Source organism: Rhinoraja longicauda, chromosome 25, assembly GCF_053455715.1.
Source record: "Rhinoraja longicauda isolate Sanriku21f chromosome 25, sRhiLon1.1, whole genome shotgun sequence".
NCBI classification, from domain to species: Eukaryota; Metazoa; Chordata; class Chondrichthyes; order Rajiformes; family Arhynchobatidae; genus Rhinoraja; species Rhinoraja longicauda.
In genome coordinates this window covers 15,854,701-15,876,425 of record NC_135977.1, presented here as the reverse complement: position 1 = coordinate 15,876,425, position 21,725 = coordinate 15,854,701, and the positions used below count along the sequence as shown (strand labels likewise).

General features: G+C 40.1%; 1 protein-coding gene across 1 annotated transcript in view; it reads right to left on the bottom strand.

Moving 5' to 3' along the window:
* LOC144606075 (uncharacterized) overlaps window positions 1-21,430 on the bottom strand; it is a 74,783-nt gene extending 53,353 nt beyond the window's left edge. Inside the window, exons 1-6 of the mRNA XM_078421877.1 lie at window positions 21,365-21,430; window positions 15,840-15,914; window positions 10,910-10,966; window positions 5,081-5,149; window positions 2,854-2,925; window positions 560-643 (exon numbers count right to left, since the gene is read on the bottom strand). Of these exons, the coding sequence (XP_078278003.1) occupies window positions 560-643; window positions 2,854-2,925; window positions 5,081-5,149; window positions 10,910-10,966; window positions 15,840-15,885 (328 nt within the window). The 5' untranslated portion in view covers window positions 15,886-15,914; window positions 21,365-21,430. The remainder of the gene's footprint in view (window positions 1-559; window positions 644-2,853; window positions 2,926-5,080; window positions 5,150-10,909; window positions 10,967-15,839; window positions 15,915-21,364) is intronic.
* Window positions 21,431-21,725: the final 295 nt, after the last annotated feature.

Sequence of the window (21,725 nt, the reverse complement as noted above, 5' to 3'; positions counted from 1 at the left end):
TCGGGTGGTGCTCGACCTCAGGCTGCGAAACCTTCTCCCTGAAGGCAGGAGGGTGAAGAGGCTGTTGGAGGGGTGGGAGGGGTCACCCACAATGCTCAATGCTTTGCGGGTGAGGCGGGTGGTGTAAAGGACCAGGAGTGTTGGGAGTGAGGCGCCAGTGATCCTCTCAGCAGTGTTCACTATGCGCTGCAGGGTCTTGCGGCTGGAGGCTGTGCAGCTTCCTAACCACACAGTGATGCAGCTGCTGAGGATGCTCTCAATGGCGCCTCGCAGTAGTAGTAAGCAGTAAGGTGAATATGCAGAGGATATTAGTAGGAACCCGGGGGGCACATTTTTCACACAGAGGCTGGTGGGTACACAGAACGAGCTGCCAGTGGCGGTGGTTGAGGCAGATACGATAACAACATTTAAAAGACAGGTACATGGAAAGAAAAGGTGGAGAGGGATATGGGCCAAACGTGGGTAAGTGGGACTAGCATAGACATGGGCAATTTGGGCTAAGGGGCCTGTTTCTGTGTTGTATGACTCTAAGATTTAATGAACAATAATAAATGTTTACCTGAAGCAGTTGACTGAGAATTTAACCTATCTCTCTTTTCTCTGCCTTCGGATGGCACGGCGACTTCATTATTATAGTCACGCTCTGAAACATAAAGGCAACAGAGATCCAATCAGTCCCCTTTTACTAACAGACTCTCCTCCACCTGGCTGAACTGGTCCTCACCCACAACAAGTCCTCTTTTGACCCTTCTTCCTGTCTTCAAGTCAAAGGTGTAGTCATGGGCACTAACAGGGGCACAGCTGTGCCTATCTTTTTGTTGGTTTTGTTGAACCCTCCTTGTTCCAAACATACCCCGGCACCATCCCCAAAATCTTTCTCTGCTACATCGACGATTACATCCAACAAGGGCACCTCCTGCTCCCATGCAGAACTCGTGATTTAATCAACTTTATCACTCACTTTTTTCTTGTCTCAAATTCACTTGGATTTTCTCTGACAGCTTTCTCCCCATTCTCTATCTCTCTGTCTCCATAACAGGGGACAGACTATTGACTGATGTCTACTGCAAACCCATTGACTCCCGCAGTTACCTTGATCACATCTCCTCCCACCCTGCCTCATGCAAGGACGCCATCCCTTACTCTCAATTTCCTCATCTTGATTCCAGATGCCCTCTTTCTTCAGGAAATGTGGTTTCCCCCTTGCTGTTGTAGATGGAGCCCACATCCATGTCTGCTCTCAGTTCTGCTCTCGCTTCCCCTGCGCTGACTGAAAAAGGATAGATTTCTCTCTGTAATAACAAGGAAGTGCAGATGCTTGTTTATACTAAATAAAGATATAAAGTGCTGGAGTAACGCAGCAGGTCAGGCAGCATCTCTGATGAACATGTTTATGTGAGATTTTGGTCTTAGTTTAGTTTACAGGTATAGCGTGGAAACAGGCCTTTTGGCCCACCGATTCCGTGCCAACCAGTGACCCCTGCACACTAACACTATCCTGCACACTAACACTATCCTACACACACCAGGGACAATTTACAATTTTACAAAGCTACTTAGCCTACAAACCTGTACGTTTTTGGAGTATGGGAGGAAACCGGAGATCCAGGAGAAACCCCATGTGGTCAAAGGGAGAATGTACAAACTCTGTACAGACAGCACCCATAGTCAGGATTGAATCCAGGTCCCTGGTGCTGTAAAGCAACAACTCAACCGCTGTGTCACCATGCTGCCCTCAACTCTTCATGAGTCTGAAGAAGGGTCTCCAGGCGAATGGTCACCTATCCCTGTTCTCCAGGGTGCTGCCTGAACTACCCAGTTATTCCAGCACATTGGGTTTTTTTGTTAACGAGCACCTGCAGTTCCTTATGTTTCTGTTCTCATATACACAGGCAATCAGAAACCATACTAAACCCTTGAGGGCACTTTTTCTCCCTGCTGCCATTATCAATATCCATTCAAAAAGCAGCACAATATTCAGTAGCTGGTATAATACCACTTTTTGTGAAAACTAGATGACCAGTAAATAATATCTATTAAAAGAAATGGAAAATCTTTCCGTGTATTTCTTATATGGAGTGACCAATTATATAATTGGATATTTCAAAATATATCTCAACATAAGGATCTTCACAGTGAATGGCAGGACTCAGGAGAGTGTTGCAGAGCGGAGGGATCTAGGAGTGCAGGTACATAGTTCCCTAAAAATGGCGTCAGAGGTAGATAGGCTGTTAAAGAGGCTTTTGTTTTATTGGGGTAATGTGTATTGAGTATAGAAGTTGGGATGTTTTGTTACAGTTGTACAATACATTGGTGCAGCCGCACTGAGAATATTGTGTACAGTGTGGTCATTCTCCTACAGGAAGGATGTGGTTATGACTACGAGGATGTTAAAGGACTTGAGGGTCTGAGCTCTAGGATGAGGGTGGGCAGGCTAGGACTTTATTCTTTGGAGAGCAGGAGGGGTGATCTTGTGGAGGTGTTTAAGATCTTGAGGGGAATAGATAGGGTGAATATGCACAGTCTTTTACCCAGAGTAGGGGAATCAAGAACCGAGGAGACAGGTTTAAGGTGAGAGGGGAAATAATTAATAGCAGCATGGGGGGCATTTCTTTTCACACCGATGCTAGAGAGTATATGGAATGAGCTGCCAGTGATGGTAGTTGAGGCAAGTACTATAACATTTAAAAGACATTTGGGCAAACACATAGATAGGAAAGGTTTAGAGGGATATGGACTAAATGTGGGTAGGTGGGCTGACATAGATGTTGCATCTTGGGCAAATTGGGCCGAAGGGCCTGTTTCTGTGTTGTATGATTCTATAACTTTTAATGAACAATAATAAACATCTACCTGTAGCACTCTTTGCTTTGTGTTTAGTTGGCACATGGACTTCATGGACTTCATCTTTAGGTTTTTCTTTCTCTAAAACATAAAAGGAACGGAGATCCAATCAGTCCCACTCAACTAACACACTCTCCACCACTTAGCCTAATTTGTTATTACCAATAGCATCTCTTTTGACTCCTCAGGATTTATCCAAGTCAAAGGTGTAAGCATGGGCACTCACATGGGCACAGCTATGACTGCTTTTGGTTGGTTACTTTAAACACTTCCAAACATGCCCCGGCACCATTCCACACCTTTTTATCTGCTACACCGACGATTGCATCCAACAAGGGTGCCTCCTGCACTCATGCAGAACTTGATTTCATCAACATTACCACTCACTTCCACCCTGCCTCAAATTCATTTGGACTATCTTTGACATCTCTCTCCCCTTTCTCCATGTCTCTGTCTCCATCACACAGATTATCGACTGATGTCTACTGCAAAACCACTGACTCCCCCAGTTACTTTGATCACAGTTCCTCCCACTGCCTCTTGCAAGGATTTCATCCTTTTTTCCCCTATTTCTCCATCTCTGCCGTATATGATCCTAAGATGAGGCTTTTCAGAGATCCAAAGATGTCTTCTTTCATCAGTAAATGTAGATTCCCCCTTGATATTGTGAATGCAACCCTTACCTGTGTCTCCTCTGTGTCTCACAGTTCTGCTCTCGCTTCATCTCTCTCAAATGGAACACGGATAGAATTCAACATGTAATAACAAGGAACTGTAAATATTGGCACTTACCAAAGTAAAGACACAAAATGCTGGAGTAACAGCAGGTCAGACAACATCACTGGCGAATGTGGATAGGTGACATTTTGAGTAGTGTCTAACGAAAAGTCCCAACCCAAAATGTCTCCTATCCATGTTCTCCAGTGATGCTGCTCAACCCACTAAGTTACTATAGCATTTTGTGTCTTTCTTAAGGATTGAATTCTTCTGGCTCTCATCTGTCGCCATACACTATTCACTTGCTGCTGTAAGTTTAAAGGGGAATTCGAAGTTTATCAATTGTCTTTGAGACGCTTTGTTAAGACTAACATTATCAGTATATAAGTTTATAAGTTATAGGAGCAGACTTAGGCCATTCGGTCCATCATGTCTACTGCACAACTCAATCATGGCTGATCTATCTTTCCCTCCCAACCCCATTCTCCTGCCTTCTCCCCATAATCCCTGACACCCTTACTAATCTAGGATCTGTCAATCTGCCCCTTATCAATAACATGCCAATGACATGGCCACAATGAATACCCAATGGCATGGTCTCCACAGCCGTCTGTGGCAATGAATTCCACTGATTCATCACCCTCTGATGGAAAGAAATTCATCATTGCCTTTTGAAAGGTACATCCTTTTATTCTGAGGCTATGCCCTCAGGACCTAGACTTTCCCACTTGTGGAAACATCCTCTCCACATCCACTCTTTCCAGGGCTTTCACTATTCGGTAAGTATCAATGAGGTCCCCCCTCATCTTTCTAAACTCCAGCAAGTATAGGCCCAGTGCCATGAAATGCTCATCATATGTTAACCCATTTTTCCTGGGACCATTCTCCTGAACCTCCTCTGGAACCCTCTCCAACACCAGCACACCCTTTCTCAGATAGGGGGCCCAAATATATATAGTTTGGAAATTATCTGAGCAGTAAAAGTTAAAACAAAGTAAGTATATTCTGCTCTTTCTTATGAGAAGTACAAGAAATAGAGTAGTTGCTAATTGATTCTCCTGCTCATGATGATCCTTGCAGGAAGGATGGAAAGAAAACATCAGGCCTTCCAGTCGACCACCAGCTACTGCTTGAAGAGAGGAAAATGAGGGCAAAGAAGATTATTTTCTAATACATAACATGTTCCTTCACTAGGACTTTAATGCTATGCCTGAACGTCTCAGTGCCTTCACAATCAATTTCTGGATCATCATGAAATATTGACCTGCTAATTTGTACACCAAGCCAGAATTGGGTGAATGAAGATAATATATACTGCTTCATTTAAAAAAGATGTTTTATCAACAATTCCTGAAGCTCATATTTCAGCACAATAAACAATCTAACATATTTTTTCCCAGTTAATCTTTCAATGCTTAACAATCCCAACAAAAACATTTTAGTGTCTGCACTATATGCTCCAAGTATGGCTTAATATGCCTGATAGATAACTTGACTTGTAAAGAAAAATAAATCTCACTTGAACAACGTCGATCTGTTTGCGTACCAATATTGCAGTGCAATTTTCTGTGTGTTTGAAGATTTTCAGCTGAAAAATACAAAACACTGAGGAATCCCAAAGAAGCCAGAAAATCCTATCCTTGCTTAAATATTTATTTTCCTTCAATTTATTCTTATTAATAAGAAAAGAAAGTCCCAAATCCTCCAGGCTGATCTCAATGGATCTTCAAATCTGCCAGTCTGATAGGACAAGGCGTTGGCGAGTCCACACTTGGAGAATTCTGTGCGGTTCTGATAGTCACTCGAGAGGAAGCCATTAAGCTGGAGAGTGTGCAGAAAGTATTCATAAAGATGTTACCACTACTGGAGCTTTTGTTATAAGGGATTAGATAGGCCGGGTCGGCTTTTGCTGGAGGGAAAGAGACTGAGGGGTGACATTAAGGAGGTTAATAAAATTGAGAGGGGCAAAATGGGATAGATAGTCACAGGTTTTTTTCCTGAGTTAGGGGAATTTAAACTCAGGGCATCGTCTTAAGATGAGAAGGGGAAGATTAAAGGGGATCTGACCAGAATCCATTTATTTATTTTATACAGTGGGTGGTGAGTATATGGAATGAGCTGGCAGAGGAAGCAATAGAATCAGGTACAATTACAGCATTTAAAAGACATTTAGACACGTAGATGAGATCAGAAAGGTTCAGATGGATATGGGTTAAGTAAAGGGAAATGGGAAGTGTAGGCACCTTGGTCAGCATGAATGAGTTGAGCCAAAGGGCTTGTTTCTGTGACTCCATAATGTAAATTGCCTGCTCTCCAGCATGATCATCTGCTGGGAATTAGGGCAGAGCTGATTCTATGAATTTCTCATAAATCCAGTGACCCACGTTTGATCCTGACCTTTACCTGCTGCCTGTATAGAATTTAGATGTTTCCCCTGTAATTGTGGGGTTTCCTCCAGTTTTCCCTGCATGCCAAAAATGAGCCAGTTTGTAGGTTAATTGATCACTACTAATTATCCTAGTGTGTAGGAGAGCGGTAGAATCTTTGAGAGTCGATGGAAAAGTGTGGAGAATAAAATGGGATTTGTATAAATGTGCATGATGATTAGCATGGACTAGTAGGCAAAATGCCTGCATTTTGATGCTATGCCAAACACAGGTATGGTTACAAGTGGCTCAGCTTTGACACAAATCTTTTTGAAGGCCTTGTAAAATAAATAAGTGAAGAAAACAAGACGTAAGAAATATAGGTGGGAGTTTGGTCATTTGGCTCCTCAACCCTGCTTTTCGATACAGCAAGATCTTGGTTCATCTTTTACTTCAATATTATTTTCTACCCTATTGTTTGATTTCATAGATAAGCACAATTTACTCTCTAATAGTCAATATGGATTCAGAAGTAACTGGTCAACATCACTAGCTTTAACTGAACTCATTGAACAAATCACAAATTCTATAGATAAAAAGAAATATGCTGTTGGGGTATACATTGATCTAAAAAAAGCATTCAATACAATAAATCATGAAATATTAATCAATAAATTGGAACTATATGGGATTAGGGGGTTGGCTTTAGAGTGGGTTAGAAGTAATTTAAAGAACAGGAAACAATTCGGGAAGATGGGAGAATATTAGTCTGGATGTTTGGACATTGTGTGTGGAGTCCCCCAGGGGTCAGTGTTGGGTCCTAAACTCTTCATCATCTACATCAATGATATATGTAAATTATCAAAAATATTGAAATTCATCCTATTTGCTGATGACACTAACATTCTTGGTTCTGGTGAAAATTTACAGCAACTTTTGGATAGTATCACCTCAGAATTTTGCAAAATTAAAAAATGGTTTGACATTAACAAATTATCACTAAACTTGAGCAAAACAAAAATTATGATATTTGGGAACAGTAAAATAAACAATCAAGCACAGGTACAGATAGAGGGTGTTAACATAGAAAGAGTAAATGAAACTAAATTCCTTGGGGTGATAATAGATGAAAAAATTTGCTGCAAATCTCATATTAAACATATCCACAGTAAAGTATCTAGAAGCATTTCAGTTCTGGCCAAAGCAAAACATTTCCTAGATAACAAATCACTTCGCATTCTGTTCTGTTCACTAGTTTCACCTTATTTAAGTTACTGTATAGAGGTGTGGGGAAGTACATATATAAGTTCACTACAACCACTATTCATACTGCAAAAAAGAGCCATTAGAATAATTCATAATGTCGGTTTTTGTGAACACACCAACTCATTATTTATAAAGTCTAAAATAATCAAATTTTATGACATTGTGGAATATCAAACAGCTCAATTCATGTACAAAGTGAGAAACAATTTGCTACCAAGTAACTTACAGGAAATGTTTTATGAAAGAGAGGGGGGGGTATAATTTAAGGGGAACATTAAATTTCAAGATTCGCAATACTCGAATAACAATGAAAAGATTTTCTATATCAATCAGTGGAGTAAAGCTATGGAACAGAATGAATGTGGAATTAAAACAATGTTCAAACATCATCCAGTTTAAAAACAAATATAAACACATGATTTTTTCTAGGTACAGTGAGGAGGGGGATTAACAGTCACCAGGGTCTACATATAATAACACATCATTATTTAAATAAGTATATCTATATGAACATATAAGGGTGTATGAGTATTTTTGTATTAATATCTGACTTATTATACGGGTGGGTGACTATATTTGTATTTATATTTTGTATGTAAATGGTCGGGTATATGTATATATATGATTGGCCTAATGTAGTATGTAGTTAATATAGACATTATTGTGTAAATAGGTATATTCATATGATTGTAGGGGTGAGTGAGCATATATGTAGTTATATATGTATTTTAGGTATTAGTTATTATAGATAATACTTGATAAATATTGATTAGGGAATGGGGGTAGGATTAAATAAGTTCACACTTCTTCCTGCTCCTTTTCGCACATGTAAAGACGTTAAGTAATGGATGAAATTCTTTGTATTTCTTCTGTTTTTTTGTTTATTTTGTTTTTTAATTGATGTCTTTTAACATGTACGAAATAAAACAATAGAATGAATGAGAATGAAAATGAATGATGCTCATAAAAATCCAAAATGTATTTAATTTTTAACGCAGTCAATGACTAAGCCTGGACAGTTCTCAGAGAAAAAGAATTCCAAACATTCACAAATCTTTCGGTGACATTGGATTCTAAATGGTTCACTCTTTAGAGACTTGACATTTATTGTGCAATTGTAACTATATCTGCTGCTGTTAGAAATACAGGTATAGTTCAGAGTGTGTCATTTCCAGTCAAGTGGTTGGTAACCAGCAGTGCAAATAAACACATGGCAGTGTTTTGCTACCTCAGCACAATGAATGCCAAAGCTGAGAAAATATACATGTTCAAATGCAAAGACTAAGGCAAATTCAATAGTTATCTACTCAGTGCAATTTATGAAGAGTTAATTTATTTTAACTACATTCCTCCACCCTACCTCATCACTGGTATCCAACCACATCATCCACCTTGAATTCTATCTTTATATGCAAGTAGACAGCTTAAGTTGAACTGATGAATTCTGACGAGCCCCTCAAATCTTCCTTGCTCCATTCTCAATAAATCTCAACTCTGTTTCTATATCATTCAGTAATGACCTGCAAATCATTATTCTATGGCTGGAGACATTTCTGTTAACTCCAGACAGGGCAGGACAAAGAACACTGATTTTGTGCAGCAGAGAAATCTGTACAAGATTTTATGGAGAGCCCAAAGCAGTAGTAAAGGGCAGTCAGCAATAGATGACACAGTGAAACCTAAGCCAGCAATGGAGCAACAATCAAGGCCTTCCACATGAATACAAAGGTAAATTCTAAAAAAGATGCTGGTACTTCCTCAACGGATCTCCCCTCAACTTTCCAAATCCAATCACTTATCAACTGCAGGACCATGATGCAACCAGCAGAGCTGCTGCCTTCTGGCCAAAGTACAGCAAGTGAAGATGTAAAACTGAGCTGTTTGACTTCTCCAATACTTCCAATTTAAACAAATACTGCTTTGATGGTTGACCTGCCTCCAGTGTACCGATGACCACATTGGCAACATATCTCCCCACAGCATTGGTTGTCTCGTCTATTGAGATCCATATTCTGTTGCATGCAACTTCATCTCTAATTTTCTGCACAACAATGTTGAAGTTGCTGTCAACATAATTTTTCTATAATGATGACATATGTTCTTCTGTGTATTTCTCTAAAAAACCTCTGAAAGATTTGTTTTCCAATTTCCAGTGGAATTCCAGCATCAATGAATGCCTTGCACAGATCACTCAAAAACTCAGATTTGCGACTGGAACCAGAAGTAAATGTAGTGAGGAGACAAGCTTGCGTATTTCCCGCCTTCAGTTTCTCTGCTGCCGACTTGGGTTTAGCTGTCTGTATATGTTGGGAGACGAAATATTTCTTCTCATGATTCACTGCTTTCTCACATGCTTTGCAAAACAGCACACAGTTGTCTGTAGAAAATATATCACTCCCGTACACTCTCACCAAATCGTTCAGTTTTTTACAAGGCTTTGACTTGACTTTAGGCATTTTGACGCTTGCAGGGGTAGATCCTACAGGAGCGGGGATGCAGTCCTCTACAGGCAGGCCAAGTACAAGTTGAGAAGAGGAATCAGAGCTGTCACGGAAAGGTACTCTGAGAAGTTGAGGAGGAAGTTCTCAGCGAATGACTCTTCTTCAGTTTGGAAGGGCTTGCAAGAAATCACAAGCTACAAGAGGAAACCCCCCCCCACTCCTTGGACAATCTTCATCTGAACGAGTTCTACTGCTGGTTCGATAAACAGAAACATAACCCTGGTACCCCCTCCCACTGGGGACATGCCAAACCTCCTAAGTCATCTAAGGAAGTAGAGGCATCGGTGTGCTCTCTTAGCCATTGCTTTGATATGGCTAGTCCAGGGCAAGTTGCTGGTGTTATTTACTCCAAGGAACCTAAAGTTTTCAACCATCTCTACTTTGGCGCCGTCAACCGGGGTATGTGTACTGCTTTGCTTCCTGAAGTCGAACATTGTCCTTTGTCTTGCTGACATTGAGGGAAAGTTGTCCTGACACCAGATCATGATGTTCTCAATCTCCTTCCTGTACGTCGTCTCGTTATTATTTGATACCCAGCCCACAACGGTGGTGGATGCTGAGAAAGCATCATGGCAGGGCACTAGTGTTGTGGATTATCATAGATGATTTGTCCCCTATCCTCACTGATTGTGGTCTGTTGGTCAGGAAGTCGAGGATCCTGGGAAGAGGCACACTTGTGTCTCTTGGAACAGATATCATCGCCCCATTGGCATTCTGCTCCAGGGGCTTTGGTTTCCTCCTACGGTGTAAGACGTGAATGTTGGCAGATTAATTGGCCACCATAAATTGTCCCAATTGTATAGGTGAATGGTAGAATCTGACTGGAGTGGCTGGAGTGGAGTTGATGGTGAGAATAAAGTAGGATTGATGCAAATGGGTGCATGATGATCAGTGGGGACTTGATTGGTGGAAGAACTTATTTCCATGCTACAAGACTACTATAATTTATCCTATAACCTTTTCTCACATCTATATGACTGCAAAGAGGAACACTTTCCAAAATTGGAGAAGGATTCAGTAAAGCAGCCGGGACAATGGCACAATGCTTTCACTTGACATTTTCTGAATTAGTTCCTACCAGTGGCAAAACTAAATAACTTTAAAGTTCATATTTGTTTCAAAACTTAATAGAAATTCTGTAAGAATACAGTAGATATGAAAAAGACAACTTAATTCTAATGGACTACATTGTAGGTTTTAAATTTTAAGATATACCTGAAAATGCCAGTTCTGTCTGTGTACCTGAGCCACAAGACCCACGTTTTTGTTTAGCTGAAATGTAAAATTAACAACATTTATAAGATTTATAAAATATTTATAAGAGAGAGCATTCTTATTATATAGAGATACAGAGTTGTACAGCACAAGAATGAGTTATTTGACTCACCACATTCATGTTGACTTTTTGCACATTTATATTAATCCCAATTGGCCACACTAGGATCAGATCCATCAATGCTTACCCATTTGTGCCTGTCGAAATGTCTCTTAAACAGAGTGACTAAATCCATCTCCACCATCTCATCAGGCATTGCAAAAACGTTTTCCCTTAAATTCCCTTTTAATTTTCTTTTTTCTCACCTTGAACCAACACCCTCTTGCTTTTTATATTCCTACAATGGGATAAAGATTCTAACCATCTATCGTATCAGTGATACCTGAAATTTTATCATGCGAAGGTCAACCCAAAGGACTCCTTTGCTCTAAGGAAAACAAACACAGCCCACTCATGTCTCTCCCTTAACTAAAGTCCTTGAATCCAGACAACATCCTATGATAGGATATAATGGAGAGGAACATTTTTTGTTTAAATTTTCATTTATATCTCTGCTTTAAAAAAAAGGTTTCCCAGAATAAAAATGGGGCCCCTTCGGCCCACCTTATGTATGCTAACTGTGATGCCTCTCTGCCCCGATTCCATTTGTCTACATTAGGCTCAAACCCCTCCATGCCCTTCCTGTTCATGTACCTGTCCAATTGCTTTTTAAACATTGTATTTGTGTCGGCCTCTACCACCTCTTCTGGTAGCGTATTCCAGATAACCACCACCCTCTGTGTGGAAACACATACCCCTCAGATTTCCTTAAAATTTTTCTCCCCGACTTTAAACCTGTGCCCCATAGTTCTGTACATCCAGCCCAAGAAAAAAAGATTCTGACTCACAAACTTATCTATGCCCTTCAGTTCACCGTTCAGCCTCCTATATGCTTGTGAGAACAAACCCAGCCCATATAAATAATAATAATAATAATAATAATGTATTACATTTATATAGCGCTTTTCATACACTCAAAGACGCTTTACAGGGATTTAAAGAACATAGGGAAGTGAATAAATAGATAAATAAGTAAACAAACAGAGAAAGGAGACAGAAGGTGAGGTGACCTTCAGTGGTTGAAGGCAGTACTGAACAGGTAAGACTTCAGTGATGTTTTGAATGTGGTGAGTGAGGAGGAGTCTCTGACGGTTTGGGGTAGTGAGTTCCATAGGGTGGGAGCAGCGATGGAGAAAGCCCTGTCCCCCCAGGATCTGAGTTTGGTCCGGATGGGGGGGGGATAGGAGATTGGCAGCAGCAGAGCGGAGGGTGCAGGTGGGAGTGTGCCTGTGGAGGAGGTCAGTCAGGTAGGATGGGGCCAGGTTATGGAGGGCTTTGTAGGTCATGAGGAGGATTTTGTACTGGATTCTCTGGGGGATGGGGAGCCAGTGGAGTTTGTAAAGGACGGGGGTGATATGGTCACGGATCGGGGTGTGGGTGAGTAGACGGGCAGCGGAGTTTTGAATGTATTGAAGTTTACTGATGATTTTTGAGGGTGCGCCATAGAGGAGGCTGTTGCAGTAGTCCAGACGGGAGGTGATGAAGGCGTGGATGAGGGTTTCTGCAGCTGTGGAGGAGAGGGATGGACGGAGACGGGCAATGTTTTTGAGGTGGAAGAAGGCTGTCTTTGTGATGTGTTTGATGTGTTTGTCGAAGGAGAGGGTTTGATCAAAGATGATTCCAAGATTCCGGATGTGAGGGGAGGTGGATACTGGGAGACCATCAATATTGAGGATGAAGTTTTGGGTGGATTTGGTGAGCGTTTTTGGACCAATGATGATGATTTCAGATTTGTTGCAGTTGAGTTTGAGGAAATTTGATTGAAGCCAAGATTTTATTTCAGTGATGCAGTTTGTCAGTGTAGAGTGTGTGGTGGTGGAGATTGACTTGGTGGAGATGAGGAGCTGGATATCATCGGCGAAGCAGTGGATACAGCGAATACAGCCCTCTATTCCAGGCAACATGCTGGTGAATTTCTTTTGCACACTCTATTGCTACCATATCCTTCCTGTAATGTGGTGACGAGAATTGTACACAAGAGGGCTAACCAATATTTTATACAAGCCACATGAGTCCTGACACTTACACTCAATGGCTTACAGATGAAGGAAAGCATACCAAATGCCCTTTCCATTACCTTATCTGTATGTGTTGTCACTTTCAGATAGGTGCTCACCGACCTCCCAAAGTGAAAAAATCAAAAACCTTCCTGAAGGCCATGTACATCACAACCACTGCTTTGCCTTCATCAATATTCTTTGCTACCATATTTTTAAAAAATCATATTTTTGTTAGACGACCTGCCCTGGCTCATTTAGCTGTCAGTCCTGTCTCTCTCATAGCCATATCCTTAACAGCTACAACGTCCCAGTCGTAAATACCTATCCAGGCCTTGAGTTCATCTGTTTTACCCATCATGCCTCTGGCATTAAAATAAATGCAATTCAATTCCACGGCCCTCCCTTGCTCCCTGACATGCTCCTGCCTGTTCTGTTCACTGACCCCCTTTCATCACCTTCCATTCCAACTTCCAGCCTTTTACTTGCCTTACTCCTGCTTTTGATGCCGCCCCCTCATAAGAGGGGAATATTTAATAGGAGCCCGAGAGGCAACTTTTTCACTCAGAGTGAGTATATGGAACAAACTGGCAGAAGAGGTACTTGTGGCAGATATGATAACAGCATTTAAAAGATACTTGGATAGGTACATGGACAGGAAAGGTTTTGGGGAATATGGGGCATACGTGGGCAAATAGTTTAGAAGAGGTATCAGTCGGCATTGATGAATTAGGTCAAAGGGGTTGTTTCTGTGCTGTATGCATCCATGACTGTAAAATTAAGTAAATCTCCCACTGATCATTTTCTGTATCTTGTCAGTTCGTAGTTTGTTATGAAGATTCACTAAATTAAGGAAAATTACTGAATGAACTTGGTGTGATTGAAATTAATCTAGGAACAAAAGTTATTTAATTACTGATCTCACTGTCTGTCAAAGCATCTTCAATAAAGCTCAAATCAATGATATGATAGAAAATTATAAACAGGCTTAATTGACCAAACTGATCTCCCGGTGGCCGAGCACTTCAACTCCCCCTCCCATTCCCAGTCTGACCTTTCTGTCATGGGTCTCCTCCAGTGCCATAGTGAGGCCCACCGGAAATTGGAGGAACAGCACCTCATATTTCGCCTGGGCAGCTTGCAGCCCAGTGGTATGAACATCGACTTCTCCAACTTTAGATAGTTCCTCTGTCCCTCTCTTCCCCTCCTCCTTCCCAGATCTCCCTCTATCTTCCTGTCTCCACCTATATCCTTCCTTTGACCCGCCCCCCTGACATCGGTCTGAAGAAGGGTCTCGACCCGAAACGTCACCCATTCCTTCTCTCCCGAGATGCTGCCTGACCTGCTGAGTTACTCCAGCATTTTGTGAATAAATACCTTCGATTTGTACCAGCATCTGCAGTTATTTTCTTATAATATTACCATGGGATTGCTGTTCAAATGTTCAGCACCTTGGTGTCAAGTGGTGTCAATTTGGGGACTCGGTGAGCTGAAGGGCATGTTTCGATGCTGTATCTATAAAACTAAAACTAAATTTTGGCAATTGGTTCAGAACACATTTCTTACTGAAGCAATCTCTCATCACTATCAACAACATCAGTAAAACAATGCAACCACCATCAAAAACTTAAAGTTCCGACTTGGTTTTTTACTATCTTAACCGGTGGATCAAAATCCTGAAACTCCTAACAAGATCGGTGGAAATATCAGTATTAGGACAAGGAGAGAGACATAAAATTCTGGAGTAACTCAGCAGGTCTTGCAGCATCTGTGAAGAAAAGGAATAGGTAACGTTTCTGATCGAGACCCTTCTTCAGACTGCGAGTCATGGGAGGGGGAAACGAGATATGAAGAGATACAAAGTACAAATGAATGAGAAGTATGCAAAAGGACAAATTAAAGCAAAAAATGATTATCAAGGAAAGGTGGAGTCCATTGTTGGCTGCGAAGGTGTATTGACAAGTGAAACAGTGAAACTAATCAGGATGACAGTGAAACTAGTAGAACGGTGAGGGTGGGGGAGAGATGTAGAGGGAATGCAAAGATTCCATGAAGTTAGAAAAATCAATAGTCATAACCACAGGATTGTATGCTGCCCAAGCAAAATATGAGGTGCTGTTCCTCCAATTTGCATTTGGCCTCACTGTGATAGTGGAGGAGTCCCAGGACAGAAATATCAGTATGGGAATGGGAAAGGGAGTTAAAGTGTTTGGCAGCCGGGAGATTGTGTAGGCCAAGGTGGACTGAGCGAAGGTTGTTCAGCAGAAAAATATGAAATGATGGAGTAATTTAGTGGGTCAGGCAGCATCTCTGGAGAACAGGAATAGGTGACATTTTGGGTCGAGACCCTTCTTCAGTATTAGGACAGTTGCATTGCAGATAAAAGGTAGCGCATATCTTTGAGCATGACGTAAAAGGTAATAAGAGCAGGTTTACCAGAGAAAACCAAAGTCCAAGAACAAAAAATGACTCTCTACAATTCAATCATTTTCTCTCTCCTGTGAACTTAAAGAAGCCATTAAAAGGTGGTAATAAGCAAGAACATTTTTATCTTTAAATGTTATACTTGCAATGATCATAAAAAACACATTCATACTTTACTTTATAGATGCATATATACTGCACCAATTATGAATTCCAGTTCCATTAATAAATACAAGAGCCATAAATGTTTGCAAATCAATACAATCATTCAAAGGTAGTAAGATGGCTATCTAGTAAATCTTGCAGTTAAAATATTCTGCAAGTCAAAAGAAAAAAAACTAACATTTACCTTTCTTGGAGCATTTTTCTGTTTGTGTGCCTTTGTCACATAACATTGCACTTTCTTTTCCAAGCGCTTGTATAACTGAAATGAAAAATTAGCATAATTTAGGAATATTGTTTACTCAGAAAGCCTACTACAAAAGGTTGGAAGACCTCAGAAAATGAAAATAACAGAGAAATTAGGAAAGCAAAGGAGGATATGAATAAATATTAGCAATAAAATAACAGAAAATCTAACAATGCTTATGTATATAAAAGCAAGAACATAACAAAGGAAAGAATGGAACATGCCAACAGCATAACCAGTGTAAGGACGTGGAGGACATTGATAACATTTTGCGAATTTTGCGAAAGGAAGGAGATAAAGGTAATGCTGTAGTTAGGTGATTGAGAGATATGACATGGGTGGTGAAATACAATGTATTCATGGGTTTTGCATCTTGAAAAATTGGTAAATCACCAGGCCCAAATGAAATATATCCTTGCCCACTGAAATAAATAAAGTGTTGAGGCTTTGAATACAATTTATTCAACAGAAATAGCATCAGAGGTTTAGGGTATTGCGAGCATTTCTGCTATTGTTTACAATAGATGGAAGAGATAACTAAAAAAATTAAAGCTCATTTTGTTTAACTTTGGAGATGGAGAATTATTATGATCAAAGAGACAATATATCTCTTCAATTAGGAAGACACAGGCCTATCAAGGACAGTTCACTCAGATTAGTCTAAGGAAGGTAACGTCTGATTAACACATGAATATTTTGAGGAGGTAAAATGGTGGGTCAATGATGAATGTGTGTTTGATGCAATCTGCATGGATTTCATCTAGGCTTTTGACAAAGTTTTACATGGCAAACCAAAAATTGCCATATATTTACAATGAAAAGAGGAAAGCTTTAGGTTGTAGGATATCGTCTGAATAATAATGCAGAAAAATGCCCAATAGAATTAATTACAGCAAAGTGTGAGGCAATGCATTTGAGTAGTGCAAAAGCAAGAGAATATGTAATGGGAGGATATTGAGTGACATTGAGAAATGGAGAGACATTAAAAAGTATGTCCACATTTCTTTCAAGGTATCTTTTTAAAGGTAGGACGGTTCAATAAAGTGGTTTCCTTCTATTAGACAAGATCCAGAATAAAAGAGGAGGGAGCTACAATTGTATTAAGTCTCCCTGGTATATAGGAGTGCACACCTAGAACAGCAGATACAGTAGATAAGGTTCGAGGAGGTGCAAGTGAACCTCTGCCTCACCTGAAAAGACCATTCCCTCCACAACTCCCTGGCTCACTCATCCCTTCTCACCCAAACCACCCACTCCCCAGGTAATGCAACCGCAGGAGATGCAATACCTGACCCTATATGTTCTCCCTCAACTCTGTCCAAGAACCCCGACAGTCCTTTCAGGGGAAACAGAGGTTCCCAATTATCGGCGAGACCAAGAGCAGACTGGGTGATTGTTTCACTGAACATCTTCGCTCAGCCCGCCTGGGCCGACACAATCATCCAGTTGCCAAACACGTTAACTCCCCTTCTCATTCCCATATTAACCTTACTGTCTGAGGCCAAAAGTAAATTGGAGGGATAGCACCTCATGTTTTGCTTGGGCATCCTCCAACCCAGTGGCATGAATATTGCATTTCTCTAACTTCAAGTAGCCCTTGCTTTCCCTCTTTGCCCCTCTCCCAGCCTAGTTATCCTACTTGTATCACTGTCCTGATTAATTTTACTGTTTGTACGTCTCGTTGTCACCCTCCCCTCGGCCGACAATCATCATATCATATCATCATATCATATATATACAGCCGGAAACAGGCCTTTTCGGCCCACCAAGTCCGTGCCGCCCAGCGATCCCCGTACATTAACACTATCCTACACCCACTAGGGACAATTTTTACATTTACCCAGCCAATTAACCTACATACCTGTACGTCTTTGGAGTGTGGGAGGAAACAAAATGAACCATTGTACATTTCCTTGATTGTTGTCTGCTTTAAATTGTCCTTTTCACACCTTACACATTCTTTGTACCCTTCCATATCTCTAGTTTCCCTGTCCCCTGACTCTCAGTCTAAAGAAGGGTCTTGACCCAAAACGTCACCTATTCCTTCTCTCCAAAGATGCTGTCTGTCCCGCTGAGTATAATTTATCAGCTTTTTATTTCTAACCTGTCTTTCACCATTCTGCAGCATCCTCTCTCTCCTGCACTTTAATATTATCTTTAATCAACACTACTACCCCTCCCCTCCTTCTCGATCTTTATTGTATCCTGCAGCATATAATAACACCACCTGTAAATATTAATTACATTGAACAGAGTCAGCATGGACTTTTGAAAGGAAAAGCATTTTTGATTAATCTGTCAGAGTTCTTTGAGAACGTAGCTATTAGAGGTGATGAAGAAAAAATAATGGATGTGGTGCATTTGGATTTTCAATTGGTCCCAAACAAGATTTGAGCAAATGGAATTGGATGTAACACATTGATATAGAATAAGAATTGGTTATCAAAAGATAGCAAACAGTGGGAATAATTAGATCTTTCTCAGAATAGTGCTCTGTGACCAATGGGGTATCACGGGGACTGGTAATTGGCCAAAGTTATTTAGAATCTACATTGATAATTTGGCTGAGGTAAATGAACATTATATTTCTAAGGTTTGCTGATCATATTAAATTAGATGGAGTTGCGATTGCATAGGAGCATGAAAAGAGACTTCAAGGGATAGGCTGAATGTATAGGCAAAACTTTAGCTGATGGAATATAATGTACAAAAACGTGAGGTTTCTCAGTTTGGTGAATGTAACACAATACAGCAGATTTTTCAAATGGTGAGAGAATCGGTAATGATGATGTTCAAAGGGGTCTAGGTGTGCTTCTACACATCACTAAAGTCAACATACTGATGTAGCAGGTGATTAGAAAGGCATATGGTGTGTTTATTACACGAGAATTTGAACACGAGAAAATTAAGGAAAATTATTACATTGCATGGGGACCCTAGTTAAAATGTCCCTGGAGCATTGTGTAGAGTGATACCCTTACCTAAGTATATATGTGCCATTAAAGGAGTGCAAGACTGATTCCAGGTCTGATAAATTTGCCATATGATGGGAGATTGAATAGATTAGGATTCTATTTTCTTTAGTTTGGAACAAACAGAAACATCTGAAATTTACCACATTCTCATAAGGCTTATCAGGCTAGCTACAGGGCAGATGTTCCCCTGGCTGAGGAGTTTAGGATTGGAATTAAAGTTACGACTAAGAGATCAGCTGTCTAAGACTGATGAGAAATTTCTTGAATCAAAGGCAGGTGAACGTTTGGAATTTTTTTTATTCGGGAAGGCTGTGGAACCTTAGTAATTGTGTTAATTCAAATCAGAGATCAATAGATTTCTGGATATTAATGGAAATATAAATAATTGCAGGAGTATTGGAGTTAGCAGGGGAAGTACATTGGAAGTACTATAGAGAATGAAGGTGTTGTGGTCATGTGTATCAAATGATATGATATCAAATGCTACAGAAAGATGAGGATAACTGTTCATTTTGCAGACACAGCTCTATCTTGGGAAGCAAGGAAAACATGTGGGCTCCTGGCAGAAATATTTGTATCATTGGTAGCCCTGGGTGAGTGCCGGAAGATAGGTGAATGGCTCATGTTGTGCCTCTAATTCAGAAAGGCTGCAAGGAAATGCCTGATAATTACAACATAGCAAGCTTTTACATAAGTGAATGGGGTGCCAGAAAAAGTAGTAGAGGCAGGTACAATTACAACATTTAATACACTGTTAGATAAGTAAATGGGAAAGAGGAGAGATATGGCGCAGGCGTGGGACTAGCTTGGTTAAGCAACCTAATCAGCATGTATAAGTTGGTATGAGGGGCATGTTTATGTGCTGTATTGCTCTATATTCAGTTAACCAGAACAAGTTCAATGAGATTAAAATTCTAAAACAAGTAATTATACTTTTAAAATTGTAATGATTTAAAAAAAGAAATGGTAGAAGATCGCTTCGTGGTTTACCTTTTTGAATAGACAGGAATTCCTCTTGTAAAGTATCAGTAAAAGAACTATAACCTTTCAAGGATAATAACAATGTGCTCATTAATCTGGATTAGCCAACATAGGTATAGTTGAATATTTTGCTTGCTAATATTATAATCAAAATGCATTTTTCTAAATTCTGGAAAGTTAAAAAAATGATTTTTTTTGTAAAGCAGATAATTCAGTTCTAACAAAAAGACAAAGATACTAGTTCTCTCGTGAATGCAGATTCACAAAGGAACCTATTCACTATAATGCAAGATCAGTACTTTGCTATTTTATTATCCCCAGCTCATGACAATCTGGGGTTCTGCATTGGATATAGCACCTGAAAGTTTTCAAAGGTTCTGGGTTGACCTGAAAGGATAAAGTTATCAATGAGTTTAATATTAATTAATGAACTAGAGCCAATTTGGACCACAGGTAACAATGTAGAAGCTACACCAGAAAGGTTTGCTATGACAAGTGCCTTTACTTCATAAATTTGGGTGTTTTCATGTTACGTAATTTATTCTTCACAAAGCTGAAGATAATTTTCGAAATGTGACTTCGCATAATTGCAAAAGTTAACAATGTGTTAAGCTCTGATTTAATTTCCCTGTTCATTCACCAGGGGGGATCATGACAAATTACCTGGCCTCCTGTACACATAATAAAGAGTTGAAAAGTGGATGCATACATGATGCAGTACAGACATTACTTTCTCTGTGGAAAATTAGACATTATCTGAAGTCGTTTACTGGGTAATGGGATCCCAAATGACATGAACCTATGCAGCCAAATTAATTCTTAGGCTGACATGAATAAAAAGAGTTTTGTATAATTAATGCAGAAATACAGTAAAACTTCAATAACACAATCCCATTATTTAGAAATCCTGCTAGTGCAGCCTCTGGCTCATTGGGTGTTGACTCCAGCACTCTATTTGAAACACCTTATCTGTGATTTCTGCACTCCTTTTGAAATTCTCCAGGCCCCTGTTTCCCTCACTCCTTTGAAACTTCTGTTTCTGTTTCCCATGCTACCATTTATTTCGCCAACTTCCCCATTTCCCACACTCCATTCAACTTAAAAGGTGCACATAAAAAAATATGATATACTGTGTAACATCTTTTAAAAGTGACTAAAAAGTATGCTGGCATATAAAAGGAATAGCATCTAACAAACTGGAAAACCTGTCAGGTTTGGTAGATTAATGGAGTTTTACTGTAACACCACACCACAGAGAATTCATCATGAGTCATTGTCAAATATATTGCACTAATGCTGCTTTCAGTTTATGCAAATCTAAATCTGCTCACCCCAAACTATCAGACTGCACAGAGAATTTGTAAATTGTTTTATTAAGAAATTAAGTCTGATGAAAACACAAAACGATTTGAGCACATGAGAGACATATTCTTGCAATTATATGGCGAGAGTTCACCTGGAATATTTTGGACAGGTCTCATCTCTGTACCCAAGGAAGGATATACTTACGATTTGAGCAGTGCACTGAAGATTTCCCAGATTGTTTTCTGGGATGGAGAGTTTGTTAAAAGGAGAGATCAAACAGACTAGGTCTGCACTCTGAAATAAATGCAGAAAACGCTGGGGTATTCAGCAGGTCAGGCAACATCTGTGGAAAGAGAAACAGAATTAACAATCCGGGACATAACCCTTCATCAAACTGGAAAGGTGACAAATCAAGCATGCTCTGAGTTGTAGATGAGGGGGGGAATAAAGAGAACAGTGAACGTCTGAAACATGGTCGAAGTTGTCCAGGTGACATTATTCTTTTGGCGTCTACGAGAGTGTACAGAGCTGTCTGTATCAGCCATGTCTGTGATCAGCCATGATC